Raw genomic sequence first — 15,276 nt, forward strand, 5'->3', positions numbered from 1 at the left:
GGTGAGATAAGGCAGCTGTGTACGGATGGAGTTTCTTGAGTGGACACTGTTCCCTCCCTCAGCCAACATAATGAGGAACTTTCTTAGGATTCTCCCATCTTTCCTGTGAGTACCTGGTGGAGTTCATGAACAAGAAGCCTGCAAGAGGAGGCAAACCTCTCTACTCTGCAGCCCCAAGGGACTTCATACTCTCACGCATGGCATTTAGAAATTCATTTTAAACATTTTAGCTGACTCTTATTTCCCACACCTATGGCATCATTTATTTCTGTCCCAGGTAAGCGAATGCTCAGGTCCTGTTTTTCTTCCCAGGTGTCTCTCCCTAGAGTTCTAGTTATTTGGTTGCTCTGCAACGTTGATTTTCTGATGGGCTCAAGAAAGCTACAGTTCTTCTTGTTGTAACCTTGGCAGTGACACTTAATCCAGTGTTCTACGTCTATGAGATAAAACTGGAAATTTCTAAGTACTTTTATTTCTACCCATTGAACATTTTATTTTGACTACTGCATTTTTCAGCTCTGAAATATTCACTTCCTATCGATTTCTTTCTTCACTATGGCCTTGTTTTTCCTTAAATTCTTGAGCGTAGGTATAGTAATTGTTTGAAATTTTTTGCTGGTAATTCCATCATTTCTGTGATATTGTTTCTATTGATCAATATTTTTTCCTCGTATTGATCATATATTCCTGCTCCTTCACTTCAGTAATAATTTTTTTTTTTTTTTTTTTTTTTTTTTTTTTTTTTTTGAGGCGGAGTCTCACTCTGTCACCTAGGCTGGAGTGCAGTGGCCGGATCTCAGCTCACTGCAAGCTCCGCCTCCCGGGTTCACGCCATTCTCCTGCCTCAGCCTCCCGAGTAGCTGGGACTACAGGCGCCCGCCACCTCGCCCGGCTAGTTTTTTGTATTTTTTTAGTAGAGACGGGGTTTCACCGTGTTAGCCAGGATGGTCTTGATCTCCTGACCTCGTGATCCGCCCGTCTCGGCCTCCCAAAGTGCTGGGATTACAGGCTTGAGCCACCATGCCCGGCCCAGTAGTGATTTTTGATTGGATGCTGGACTTTGTGAATTTTACTTTATTGAGTACCGAATTTGGTTGTCTTCTCTTAAAAACATTGGACTTCGTTCTGGCAGGTCATTAAATTCCCTGCTGTACTCCCTTCCAGGATTGTTCTAAAGCTCTGTTAGGAGATCCTGGAGTAACCTTTACTCTAGCTTTCTGGTTGTTCCTGACGTACTTTTTCTATCCTCATGGAGTGTCACCCTACAGCAACATATTCAAGGTGACTCCATGCAGATTTCCAGAACTCGTATTGCAACCCACAAATGTCCCACACCAGCACCTACAAATTTTCATCCCCGTGGCCCCAAATCATTAAGACCACAGTGTTCTACTAGAGTTTCCCCTTCCTGCCTCACAATCCAGAAAGCTGGGCTATCATAAGGCCTACCTCGTTTGTTGCTATTCTCTCAGGGATCGTGGTCCTCGACCGCCTGTCTTCCAATGTCTGAAAAGAGCGTTTCCAAGTCTGTCCAGTTTTCGAGTTGTTTGTGAAGTGAGAAGCCTGTCTCAGTACTCCATCATGGCCAGAGGTGGAAGTTGCTCTTTGGCTGCTTTTTATATCTTCTCTTTTTTTGGTTACTAAATTTTTTAGTTTCACCGCATGTCTAGGTGTGGATTTCTTTTTACTTATTTTTTTACTCCATGCTTGTTATGCTTCCTGAATCTCTGGATTTATGTCTTTCACTAATTCTTAAAAATCATGTGAAATCATCTTTTCAAATATTGCCTCTCCTCTATTCTTTGTATTCTCTCCTTCTGGAACCTCATTTTTACATAGGGTTTTAGTCCTTCAGGCTGCTGTAATGAAATAACACAGTCTGTGTTGCTTATAAACAGAATTTCTTTCTCACAGTTCTGGAGGTGGGGAAGTCCAAGATCAAGGGGACAGCAGACTCAGTGTCTGGGGAAGGCCCATTCCTCATAGGTGGCCATCTTTTCACTCTAACCTCACGTGGTGGGAGGGGCAAGGCAGCTCTTGGGGGTCTCTATGAGGGCACTCATCTCATTCATCTATTCGCCTCCAAAGGCCTCACCTCCAAATACTGTCACATTTGGGGATTAGGTTTCAACATGTGAATTTGGGGTGGAGGAATACAAACATTCAAGCTATATCACATGTGTTTGGCATCCTCATTCCAGTCTCTCAATTGCTAAACCTCTCATTCACATCCTTCATCTCCTTTTTTCTTTGCGTTATATTCTGCGAAATTTTTTTATCTACCCCCCTTAATTCCCAAATTCTCTCAACTGTGTCTCATCTGTGTAATTTTCCCTTTGAGTTTTTTAACAACTGTATTTTGAACAGTGTTTGATTTGATTTTTTCCTCTTTTTTTTTTTGAAGCAATACAAACCCATAGAAAGTTTAAGAGTAAAATTAAACTCTTTTTGTGAATCATTTGTGACTAAGTTGCTGACCTGATGCCCCATAAGCCACAAGTACTGTATGTAGTATTTACTACAAAGGCTTTCTTCCTATAAGCCACTTATAATCACTGAAATCAGGGAATTAACTTTGTGTGTTACTGCCATCTGACCTTCAGACCCTATCAAGTTTTGCAAATTGTCCCAATAATAGAGTGAAAAGATCATTTATTGCATTTGTCATGCCTTTTTCTACTTCAGTCTGAAATGTTTTCTTAGTCTTTCCTTGACTTTCATAATTAGATCTTTGAAGATTACAAGCCAATTATTTTCTGGAATGTCTCAATTTGAGTTTGTGCTTTTTCCTTCAGAATTAGATTTGGTTAGGTATCTTTGACAGAAGTGATGCTGTACTCTTCATACTGTATTATATCAGGTGGCAACTTTTATTTATCCCATTACTGAAAATGTTTACTTTGATCAGTTAGGGTGGTTTTAGAGGCTTTTCCACTGAAAATTATTCTTTTCTACTATATAATTAATATATATTTTCTAGGAAGGAACACCTTAACTATTTTGATATACTGTTTCCATATAAAGCTCAATTTATTCTTTATCAGTATTTGTATAGACACAAGCTTTCCTGTTTCTAGTCTATTACTCTCATTATTTAATTTGATGCTCATCTCATCTCTGCTTTGGTCCATTAAGTCTCACTTCTGTGTCCTTTTGACATATCTCTATCACTATTCAAGCACTCCCTTGATTTTTGGAGGGAACAAGATGTTCCAGGCTGATCTTGTGCATTCCATGCCCTAGCCCTGAATTCAGTTGTTTTTCCAAGTAATACTGGTTCCTTTTGAAAAGTGGTATTTAGAAACCAAGATCTAGGTGGTGGGTGTGCTCAAGATGGGCTGCTGTCTCCAGGGCACTCTTGGTGGACAGTTAGGACACACATGCATGCGCACACACACAGAGTTATACACAAATACGCATATACACTTACTCCTACAATGAAATACAATTATCAAAAACCATCAGTGCAATCACTCTGATTCTTTATTCTAATAACACACCATAGGGTTAATTTTAGCTTTTTCTTCATGTAAGTAACTCCCTATTTGGACAGTGAGAAATTTATCTCCATCACCCTTAATATATTTATATATCTGATCAATTTCCCTGTTCATAACCAATATGCCATTTCTGTTGTCACCTTCTTTCGTGCAGGTCCCCTTATATACTGGAGTTCTGATTCCCTGTGTTCTGCCTCTCACCTGTGTGAAAACTCTTACAACTAGAACTCTGCTATTCTAGTCTACTCATCTTTGGCAACTCCCACCTCATCCCAGTAGGGCCCTGAATCCCACATTGTGCCCATACCTCAGGATTATGTCCTAGTAACCTACTCATGTGTGACTCCCCATTTTGAACTGCCCCCATGGGTGGATGCCCTCCTCACTTTGCCAATCCACAGGACATACTTTGCACCCAGTGGTGCTCTCACATGCCTTGCTGGGCAGCCCTCTCACAAGGCGTGGGCAGGAAGAGACGCTTGGGCTCTGATCCTCCAGCCTGGCCAGCACATCCCTACCCATCTCTCCCAGCCCTGCTATACCACTAGTGCTGCCTAATGGCTTTAGGTCATTGTTCAGATAGAAGAAAAGGAAGCACTCTGTGGCTACTCTAGACAGTCTCTTCTTGATTTCCTTCATCTCTTATTTCCTTAAACCTTTCAAATATTGTCCTTTAAGGTAATTTAAATAACTAAAGTCCCTAGGAGTTCAATCTACTTTGTATTTTTCACTTAAAGTGGTTTCTTCCCTCACGCATTTTGTGATCTTTGATTTTAAGTCCGTAGTTGCTTGATCTGAAACCGTGAAGAATGTAGGTGGACAATTTGAGAAAGCCCTTCCAGGATCTCTGGCCTAACTTGAGAGCCTCGGGTTCAGATTCCCTCCTCAAAAGCTGTCCAAGAATTTGTTTCCTATTAGCAGTGTGAATGGGGATGACTTCCCCAGCGAAACCCTGAACTTCCTGTGTGCTCACTACTTACTGCTCAGGCTTTGGCTGTTTTTTTGTTTTTTGCTGTTTTAAGAGATGGGGTTCTGTTCAGTCACCCAGACTGGAATGCAGTGGTGCTATTACAGCTCATTATAACCTCGAACTCCTGGACTCAGATGATTGCTCTGCCTCAGCCTCCAGAGTAGTTACAACTAAATGTATGCACCACCATGCTTGGTTAGTTTTATTTTTATTTTTATTTTTTGCAGAGATGGGGTTTTGCCATGTTGCCCAGGCTGGTCTTGAAATCCTTGGCTCAAGTGCATTGCCTCCCAATGCGCTGGGATTACAGGTGTGAGCCACTGTGCCCAGCGTTTTGCTTCCTTCTTGATCCTTTGGAAACATTATTCCTAAAACCTAGCAATACAACAAAAAATGTTTTCCACAGAATCTGTTTTGTAGGAGGAGGGGAACAGAATTTCCAGTTCATCATTACTGAGAGATGAGAAAGACTTCTATATTCACGTTATTTACAAAAAAAGCCAAGCTTGCTTTTAAGATTTCCAGTAGGATATGTATGAAACTGCAGTGCTCACTAGGTAGTCTTCTTAGGTTTAGCCCCTGACACTCATAACGCTACACCTGGCAGCAGCTCCACTTTGGAGAATTGAGAAGAAACATACTTCACCGCCCTCCGTACAGGCATGGAAGAGCTATAGTCTTTGGCTCCCCAAATGCAAATCAAGTGCAAACCAATATGGGTGTGGGCTTGCTTTGGAAGTCCTTGACCGGCGGGAACCAGTACCTCTCGTATTTGTTCCCTGAGTTTATCTTTTAGATTCCCACACTCAATTAAGACAGTAACAGAGGCTAAAGGTATGGCTTCCCACCAGGTGTTTTAAGATTATTCAGTACTTTCAAGCCAGAGGCAGTGTACAATATAAGTCAGAGGTCATTTTCACCACGAGCAATGTTTTTTTTATTTATTTAGAAATGGAGTTTCACTCTTGTCACCTAGGTTGGTATGTAGTGGTGTGATCTTGGCTCACTGCAACCTCCACCTCCTGAGTTCAAGTGATTCTCGTGCCTCAGCCTCCCGAGTAGCTGGGATTACAGACATGTGCCACTACGCCCAGCTAATTTTTGTATTTTTAGTAGAGATGGGGTTTTGCCATGTGGGCCAGGCTGATCTTGAACTCCTGACCTCAAGTGATCCTCCTGTCTCGGCCTCCCAAAGTGCTGGGATTACAGGCATGAGCCACCGCGCCTGGCCTACAACCAATGTTGTTTTATACCACAATGAACATTCTGCCTTCATAAGGTTTCCATGGCGAGTTAAAGTTAACACAAACTGAAATTCGTTCACAGATAAGGAAAAGGGGTTGGCTAAATCTTTGCTCACAGTAATTTACCAAGAACTTCAAATACTGGGTGTCCATGTTCAAAAATTTTTCCAGTGGGTGTTTGATCAAAAAATTTTATAGATTCTTGTTCTAGAGAAATTCAGTGTTAAGTGGCTTATGAGATTGTTTCATCTGTTAATCTGTTTTTTTTTTTTTTTTGTGGAATTCTTCTCAAGATCACCATGAATTATCCTGAAAAATATTTTCTGAGTTAGGCATGCCATCCTCCACAGTTCAAAAAATAATGAAAGGTGATAAAGAGTTCAAGCCATTTAAGTATGGATGTATTAATGTGCTAATAGAGACCATTTTTTCAATGTGTTGCTTGCAAAACATTTTTTTTGGGGAGTGACTTCTCATAGTTGAATAATTATTTTTAAAAACGTTCCTGATTTTTATTTTAGGTATTATTTACGTTAGCTATTAATCCAGGAATGTTTATTTTTTGATAAAAAATTACAATTTCAAACATACAAAAATTGAATAATTTTACTGTAAATATTCTTTTAGCTACGATGATTCTACCATTGGCATTTTTATTTTATTTTTTGAGACAGAGTCTCGCTCTGTCGCCAGGCTGGAGTGCAGTGGTGTGATTTCGGGTCACTGCAACCTCCGCTTCCCAGTTTCAAGTGATTCTTGTGCCTCAGCCTCCTGAGTAGCTGGGACTACAGGCGGGCGCCACCACGCCCAGTTAATTTTTGTATTTTTAGTAAAGACAGAGTTTCACCATGTTGGCCAGGATGATCTAGATCTCCTGACCTCGTGATCCGCCCGCCTCAGCCTCCCAAAGTGCTGGGATTACAGGCGTGACCACCGCGCCTGGCCAGCATTTTATTACACGTACCGTTTTACCATCTCTTCACCCACCCGCCAATGCATCTTCTGTATGGACATCTTGGTTAACTCACGGCATTGGACCTTCAGTTTCATGCCTCTCCACACTGCAGGGTCCTCTACATTGTTATATTAGTCACCTTTCTAAAATACAAATCTTATCATGTAAATTGTTCCTAAAATCTTTCAACAGACCCCACAGAGTCAGAAAAACGTCCCAAAGTCCGGAATCCTGGCCCCTGCCTACCTGTCCAGTCTCATTGCTGGGTCAGCACGCCTCACCTCAGCCCCTCATTCATCGATACGGAATCAATGTTTGCAGCTGGTGTGTACTTCATGTAGAAATGGAGTTTCACTCTTGTCACCTAGGCTGGTGTGTAGTGGTGTGATCTTGGCTCACTGCAACCTCCACCTCCTGAGTTCAAGTGATTCTCGTGCCTCAGCCTCCCGAGTAGCTGGGATTACAGACATGTGCCACTACGCCCAGTTAACCCCCTTCCCCGACTGCGACCACTCAGACGCGCCTTCCGGGGCCCCACACCCCCAAACCCCTGAGCCCTTTCGTCCACAGCTGTCTGACCACCCAGCACTCCTTCCTTTACGTCACGTATGAGGACTTCGTTTCTCAACCTTTCTCACTGCACAAAAATGCAAACTCAGACACGAGTGCGGGGCGCTGTCCGTTCGGCTCATGTCTTGTTCTCAGGGCCGCAAAGCGCAGGGGCAGAGCCCACCAGGGCCCGGCGCTGCGCGCTGCCCAGCCAGGCGCGGGGAAAGGGACGGGGGTCCCGGGTCGCGGGTCCGGAACCTCTCGGGTCGTAGGAAGTGAGGGCTTGTGGGAGTCACACGAGTGCGCGTGCACGTTAGTACGGGGCGGGCGGCGCTCATCCTAGCTCGCAGAAGCACCTGCCAGAGTTGTGCGCAGCCTTTCCTGCCCTCAACACAAGCCGTCGGCGTTCACTACTGCAGCTCATTCAGACCCCACTCTCCTACTGTCCAGGCACAGAAACGACAGTTAAGTTCCCCCTGACCGGGGACCGTACGCTGGGCCTTCCCTCCCCAACTCCTAACGGGAGACCGACTGCCGTAAAGCTTCGCTTTGCCGACTGCTGCAAAGCGCCTTACGACTGAACCCGGAATCGACCTACGGCCAGTAGTCGTCCCCGCCCTGCTTCAAACATTTGGGTTTCAGGAGTCGGGCGGAGGTGGCTGCCGGGTGTTGGCGTTGCACGCGCGCCGTCCGAAACTCGGCGGCGGCCTCGGGGCTGCTACGGCCTCGGCGGGGGGCAGGCCCCGGCGCCCGCCCGCCTCCCGGCCTCCATCATCCCAGCGTGCACCGCGGCGGGCGCGGGCCCGCGGCCATGTTGCGGTAGTTTGTTGTTTTCTTCCTGCGGAGGCGAAGGGGCAGCTGTGGACCGCGAAACGCCCGGCTTCGCCTCTGCCTCCTGCAGCCCCCTCCCTTCCCTGTCCTCCGCCACCAGTACCCGGGCCCGGACCAGGCACGTTGGCCCACCAGCTGGCTTGGTGGGCGAGGCTGAAGGCCGGGCCCCGCGAGTGCCATGGCGGCCGCCCTGGGAGCGAGCGGAGGAGCAGGCGCCGGAGGTACGTGAGGCCGCCGGGCTCCGGGGACCAGGGCCGAGCCGCGGTGGGCGGGGGTGCTGGCCGGCGGGCCTTCCCGCTTAGGAGAGGACAAGGCTCTCCCCGGCTCCGACTGTCTTTGTGTTCGGCCTATTCAGTTTTCTCCCCCGCCTTCCCTCCCTATTGTCATTATCCCTTGCTCGCTCCTCCTCTCCGCTGTGCAGATCGTACTTACCTGTGAACTTCGTGTGTCCTCTGCTTTGCAAGGCTGCCTAAAGTGTCAGGCCTATCTCTGGCGTTGGCGGGCATTAAGTGCCGAAGCCGGCCTTGTGTCCTATGGCTAGGAGAGCGCCCCCCGTTCCCCCACCGCGACAGTGTCACTTAGGGAGAGCGGGTCAGGTCGCTGTAGGGTGGGTGGTTAAGATTGTGGGGCCATCCTGACAGATTTAGATTGATTTCAAGCCCATTACGAAAACATAACAGGTGAAAAGATTCACCTGTGTGAAGGAATGTGCGACAGTAGGCCATTTTGGAAAGAGAGATTTCTTGAGCAATAGTCTTAATAAAGCCCTGTTTTAAATTAACTTATTTGTTGTCTAATAAAAACCTGTTAGTGTTTTATTTGCGTCTTGCAAAAGTGAAAACATGACACAAAAGGTTTAGATATTGAGTCAGTTCCTTTGGATAGTTTCTCTTGTTTGCAAGCATGAACAGTATTGATGAAACACCTATCTTTAAAAAATTGTGGGTAAAACTACTTTCAGGTAAAATTACATATCACTGGGGGTTTTAAAAATATGTGGAGAGATACTTGAAAGTGACGTTTTAAATGGTTATTTTGAAAACTTTGAAAAGATGGTAAAATATGGATAACAAAAGCATTTGGGATTAGTTCTTACCATTGCAACGTGGAGAAGCCAGTCTAGTGTATACTCGAGAAGTATTTTTTAGTAAATGCTAGCAGATGGTTAGGTTGCAGTCATCCTGTTTAGGAATTTTGGCCCAACTATCAAAACGTTTGCTTGACAAAATGGAAAAACAAAACTACAAAGAGTAAGTGTAGGAATGTTGCTTCTGGCAATTTGATTTGTTATATGCCACTTTTCTTTCAGTTTAAATACATGTTTGCGTGTTATGTCTGAGACTTTCTAATTAAAATTTTAAAATATATAGCTCACCTATCTTTCTGGGGATCGGAATTACTTGTTTTATAGCATTCCCAGTGTAATCTGGAAACTCTTGGGTCAACACTCTTTTCATTAGAAAGACTAAGGTGTTATTTGTATTTTTTCTAGAGGCTGAATAATATGTGAGGACGTTATGCTGATGGCTAATGGAATATGTGCTTGTGTATTCCTTTACGTTTCTCATTTTTAATTTCTAAATTAGTAGTATCACTGAGTGTAATCCAGATAAACAGGCTTTTTTGGGTCTTCAATAATTTTGAGGTCAGAAGTTTTGAGAATTGCTGTTTTAGAAGAGTAAGTAGGCTTTATTCACGATGCTTTGGAGTTTTTCCTTCCATTTTGTCACAAGTGCCAGAATTTCCTTTGCTCTTCGATTCAAACCAAACTCCTTGCCGAGGTTTGTGAGTTCTGTATGACTTAGTCCCTGCTTACCCCATCAGCATGTTGTGTGATTGTTTCCCTTATCCTGGAAGTTCATCTTGAACTGTTCCTGTCCCCGCTCTTGCCAGGGCTGACTCCTGATCCAGTGGGTCTCATGCTCTTAAGGGAGGCTTTCCTTGAGAATTCATTCTTTCTGAGGAATGTCTGTCTGTTGCTCTTGTGCCTCTCTTCTCTTCATTCTGTAGCACCCTTGTTTTCTTCAGAATGTTTATCTCAGTTTGTAATTTTCTTCATTTTTACTTGTTTTTTAAATCTGCCTCCCACAGTAGCCTGTAAACCTTATGAGGACAAAAATGCTGCCTGTTTTACCAGCATTCCACGTGTTCCTGGCACATAGCATGTGTTCAACAAACATTTGATGAATGAATTAAAGAATGAAATGTTTTCTTTACAAATAGGAAATAATATAATTATATCTTAAGTTATGTTAGTCATTTCCATGTGACTTACCTGTGTAACTGATTAAAATCATGTTAGCTTAGAGAAATATTTACATTGGTAATACCTTATTGATAGCTACAGATAGCTTATTTGGCAGCTCAGTTTAGCATATTGTCTAGCTCAGTGGCTTTCAAACTTTTTAAAATGGCAGCCACAGAAATGTGATTGACATTGTGATTTAGTACATACATAAAAGTTAAAAAAAAAATTCATGAACAATGCTGGTCCATACTATGCCATGCACTCTAATGTTTTCTATTTCATTACAGTAAAATGCTGATTGTGACCTAGATTAATTTCACAACCCACAAAATGTTCAAGCTTGTCAGTTTGAAAATCACTGGTCTCCTGTATAGTAAGTGGTTAATATTTATTGAATAAAATGGATTTTGGCTATCCATAATCTGGATAGTAAAATAGTAATATCACTGAATGTAATCCAGATAAACAGGCTTTTTTGGCTATCCATAATCTGGATAGCCAAAATGGGTACCACAAATTGTCTATAGGAGTGTTTGCTTATTTTTTACTTTTTTTTTTTTGAGACAGGGTCTTGCTTTGTTGCCCAGACGAGTGCAGTCGTATGATCATGGCTAATTGCAGCCTTGGCCTCCTGGGCTCAGTTGATTCTCCCACTTCAGCCTGCTGAGTAGCTGGAACTGCAGGTGTGCACCACCATGCCTGGCTAATTTTTGTATTTTTTGTAGAGACAGGGTTTGGCCGTGTTGCCCAGGCAGGTCTTAAACTCGGGCTCAAGTGATCTGCCCGCCTCAGCCTCTCAGAGTGCGACTATTACATGACCCACCATGCCCTGCCATGAAACATTTCAAAGGAGTCATTTGGTATTGCAGTCAAGTAGTAAGGATAGAGGAATGGAATTGCTATCCTTACTAATAACAGAGAGAATGACAACTGTTATTTATTGGAGACTGAAAACAAAAACATAAAGGCAAAAACATTTTGGGGGAAGGAACAAATAGTTTAATGAGTTTCAAGATCTTCTTAGTTCCAGTGCTTCCTTGTAAAATGTAAAATAAAAAATCAGTACACAAATTGTAAAAAGCCTCCAACCTGGTAAGTGCATTATCTCGCTTAAGATTTACAACAGCATTCTTGGGCCTTAGTGAATCTAATTTTATAGGTGAGGTGAAAAAATGGGTGCTTGTAAATTTTTTGTTTTCTAGTCGATTCTTAGAAAGAAAGAGTTTTAATGGAAAATTTCAAACACACCCAGTAGTAGAATAATGAACCCACATACCCATCATCTAGTACCACTTTTGTGTATTTCAAACCCCAGGCTGATAAAATTTTATAGCAAGATACACTGCTGGGATGAGTTAAGACTTTAGATACTAAACCGGTTATCTTAATTTACATTTGAGAGTAAACTAGCCCAGAAACGTTCAGCACCTAACTGTTAAGAAAGGGAAGTAGGCTGGAATTTAGGTCTTTTGACTTCTAGTTCAGTGTTCCTTCCACTGTGTCAGTGTGTAGTAAGGCAGGAAAAGTATGAAGCATGGTGCAGAAGGCTTTTGTTCGAAATTGTGAAAGTGAAACAAGTTTTAGTACTTCAACAGGTAAAATTTACCTGGTAGGACATTTTTGGAGCATTTTAATCACTAATAGTGCTGATAAATGAGAATTTTCATAACGATAATTATGTGTGTATAGCCATTTAATTCTTTTTTTTTTTCCTTCAAGAAAATCTTTCATGCTTAATTTCTTAGCTTCAATCAAGAGAGTTTGAGGAGTGGGGAAAAAATAGCCTCTCTCATTTCAGCCATGAGTACTTTTAGCATTTCTTGTAGGGCAGGTGTACTAATGACAAAGTCCCTTAGGTCATACCTGGGGATATAATTTTTTGAATGGCAGTTTGTCAGATAAATAATTCTTGGTTGACAATTGTTATCTTTCAGCATATTAAATATTTCATCCTATCACCTTCTGGCTTCCATAGTTTCTGATGAGAAATTGTTAATCTTGTGGAGGATCCTTTGTACATGACATGCCGCTTCTCTCTTGGTGTATTCAAGATCCTCTTTGTCTTTGACTTTTGATAGTGTGATCATAATGTGTCTCGGTGTGGGTCTCCAAATTTATTCTGCTTGGAGTGGTGAACTTTTTGAATATGTAGGTTCATGTCTTTCACCAAATTTGGAAGCTTTTTATTTTTTTCTCCAATTCTTTTTCCTGGTACTCTGTTTTCTCCTTTTGGGACTCCCATAATGCATAGATTGGTACTTTTAATGATGTCCCCCTGTTTTTTAAGGCTCTGTTTATTTTTGTTCCTCTGCTCCTTAGACTGGATAATTTCAATATTTTCCTGTTTCTTCACCTGTAGCACCCTTGTTTTCTTCAGAACGTTTATCTTGATTTGTAATTTTCTTTACTTATTTACTTGTTTTTTAAATCTGCCTCCCACAGTAGCCTGTAAGCCTCATGAGGACAAAAAATGCCATCTGTTTTACCATGCATTCCAAATGTTCCTGGCACATAGCATGTGTTAAACAAATACTTGGTGAATGAATTAAAGAATGACATGTTTTCTGTATGATTCTGAAAAATTATCTATAATTGTATCCTAATGTATGTTAGTCAATTCCACTTGATTTACCTGTGTAACTGATTAAATCATGTTAACTTGATTTTTTCAGTCCCTCAGTTTTGGGACTGAAAATTGGACGTTTTAAATACTGTGATGTGGAAATTTGGGAAGTCACAATGTCCCTGCTTTTCTGGGTTTGCTGTTTCTTGTTGTGGGCTTCAGTTGTCTGGTTTTTTATGACTTGCCAAATGAAAAGAGACTCTATTTCTTGTCTCTTGTGGTCCCTGATGTCTCCGTTGTGTTGTCATTGCCTAGCCAGTGATCTGATGGAGATGTCCTCAAGTGACTGGAGCTACAAATAAAACAAAACCCAAACCACAAAACAAACAAAAACTCCTGTGCTCACAGGTAGCTGAGGTTACTTCCTTGCTCATGCAGGCCACTTACCACCCCCCCCTTAGCCTCACCTTCTGCATATGTGGAGCGCAAAGATCAGCCAGAGGTTAAATCTAGGGTTCTTCCAAGTTGTTTTCTGAGCATGTGCCCAGCCTTCAGCGTGTGCATGGTCTTGTCTTCCAGATTTCCCAGTATACATGGGAGCCCTCAACACTGTTATTCCTTCATATATTTTCCTCCTCAGCCTCTTCTTTCCCAGGCTTTTCAGTTTGTGTGTTGCTTACCTTGTCCATCGTCCCTTGCCCCAGGTGACCCTGGTTAGTGGATGTCTTTAAATGCTTTTGACAAGCACTGCCTGGTTGCTGCTGTAGCCCTGAGAGAGTTCTGAGGGGGTGATCTCTGAGCTGATTCCTCAGAGAACCACCAGACAGGTCACAATGCACAATCACAATTTTTTGAGGGCAGGTTCTTATTGACCCCTTCAGCATCACTGCGCCGGGAACACTGACTGCCATCCCCACTGCTGCCTCTGAGCTGCGAAATGCTTTCTCTGCGTCTGTTGTGATTATGAGTTCTTTCCCTGTTCTTTAATCTCTTAATGTAATGTATTGATAGATTTCCAGTGCTGAACTAAGCATGCATTCTGGGGTTCAAAATCTTGATCTGCACATTTTGTTCTTTTTAATATACTGTTGGATTTCATTTTAGGATTTATTTGTGATCATAAGGGAGACTGACTTATTGTCTTCTTCCTTGGTATTTCTGTGTACATTTGTGCTGTCCTTTTATTTATGGTATGTTGATTTTTAGAATGAGTTGTGAAATTTTTTGGGACAGTGTAAAAATCTCTTGTTGACTGTGGAAGAACTCTTTTCTCCAGAGCCATTTGGGTCTGGTTCCCTTTAAAAAAGTTATCTTTTCAATTTTCTGTATTATTATTGATTTATTTAGTTTTATAAGATGAAAAGTAAATTGCGATCATTTAAGTTTTCCTAGAAAAATTATTCTTTATCTTCAGATTTCCACATTGATACAGAGTTAAGCAGTGCCATAGCTTCTTTTTTTGTTGTTGTTGTTGTTGTTTTGTTTTGAGACGGAGTCTTGCTCTATCTCCCAGGCAGGCTGGAGTGTAGTAGTGGTGTGATCTCGGCTCACTGCAACCTCCGCCTGTTCGGTTCAAGCGATTCTTCTGCCTCAGCCTCCCAAGTAGCTGGGATTACAGGCACATGATACCACACCCAGCTAATTTTTGTATTTTTAGTAGAGACGGGGTTTCACCATGTTGACCAGGCTGATCTGGAACTCCTGACCTCAGGTGATCTGCCTGCCTCGGTCTCCCAAAGTGCTAGGATTACAGGCATGAGCCACTGCGCCCGACCCACAGCTTCTTAAGTGTGTGTGTTGAAGGTAAATTTTTTGAGACTGAGACTCCTCAGTTTGAAGGAATTTTTAATTTTCACAACTTGATTGGTGGTTTGGTTGGGTTCAGAATTTTAGGTTTGAGTTCCTTTCTGTAAGATTTTTGGCGGTATTGCTGTGTTTTCTGGCATCCAGATCTGTTCTTGAGAAGTCTGAGGACATTCTGATTCCGAATCATTTTTATGTGACCTTTTTTCATTTTAGAAGTTTTTAACAACATTTTCTCCCCTTTGTTTGACATTTCATCCCTTAAACTTAAACTCAGCCATTTAGAAGGCTGTATGGCTAGGCTGGGAGGTGGAGATTGTAGTGAGCCAAGATTGCGCTACTGCACTCCAGCCTGAGCAACAGAGGGAAACTCTGTCTTACCAAAAAAAAAAAAAAAAAAAAAAGAGGGTCTAGGTTCCTGGGAAAAGAAATGAGTGTCAGTTCCTGTAGATTTTAAGTCATAATGGGAACATCCAGGAGGCTGAGCTCAGCTCATGTGTCTCTTCCTGGCTACCCAGGTTGATAGAGCAAGCCTTTATAACCCGTAATAGAAGGGGTTCTATCTTGTATCAAGCAAGACTTCTGTTATGATTGATTTTTTTTTTTTTTTTTT

At 42.4% G+C, this 15,276-nt stretch overlaps 1 protein-coding gene and 1 long non-coding RNA gene across 3 annotated transcripts in view; one reads left to right on the plus strand and one right to left on the minus strand.

Annotated features, from left to right (window-relative positions):
- Nucleotides 1–4,938: 4,938 nt before the first annotated feature.
- On the minus strand, nucleotides 4,939–6,746 carry LOC105534372. The gene is made up of 2 exons (XR_001005261.1): nucleotides 6,679–6,746; nucleotides 4,939–6,023 (listed from the first exon to the last, which is right to left on the minus strand). It is a non-coding gene; the product is annotated as an uncharacterized LOC105534372 (long non-coding RNA).
- Nucleotides 6,747–7,858: 1,112 nt separating this feature from the next.
- RBM33 (RNA binding motif protein 33) overlaps nucleotides 7,859–15,276 on the plus strand; it is a 141,873-nt gene continuing 134,455 nt past the window's right edge. For both annotated transcript variants that reach the window (XM_011973081.1, XM_011973082.1), the window contains exon 1: nucleotides 7,859–8,270. In XM_011973081.1, coding sequence (XP_011828471.1) covers nucleotides 8,228–8,270 — 43 coding nt within the window. In that variant the 5' untranslated portion in view covers nucleotides 7,859–8,227. The remainder of the gene's footprint in view (nucleotides 8,271–15,276) is intronic.

The sequence above is a fragment of the Mandrillus leucophaeus genome, unplaced genomic scaffold, assembly GCF_000951045.1.
Source record: "Mandrillus leucophaeus isolate KB7577 unplaced genomic scaffold, Mleu.le_1.0 Scaffold134, whole genome shotgun sequence".
In the NCBI taxonomy this organism is placed as follows: Eukaryota; Metazoa; Chordata; class Mammalia; order Primates; family Cercopithecidae; genus Mandrillus; species Mandrillus leucophaeus.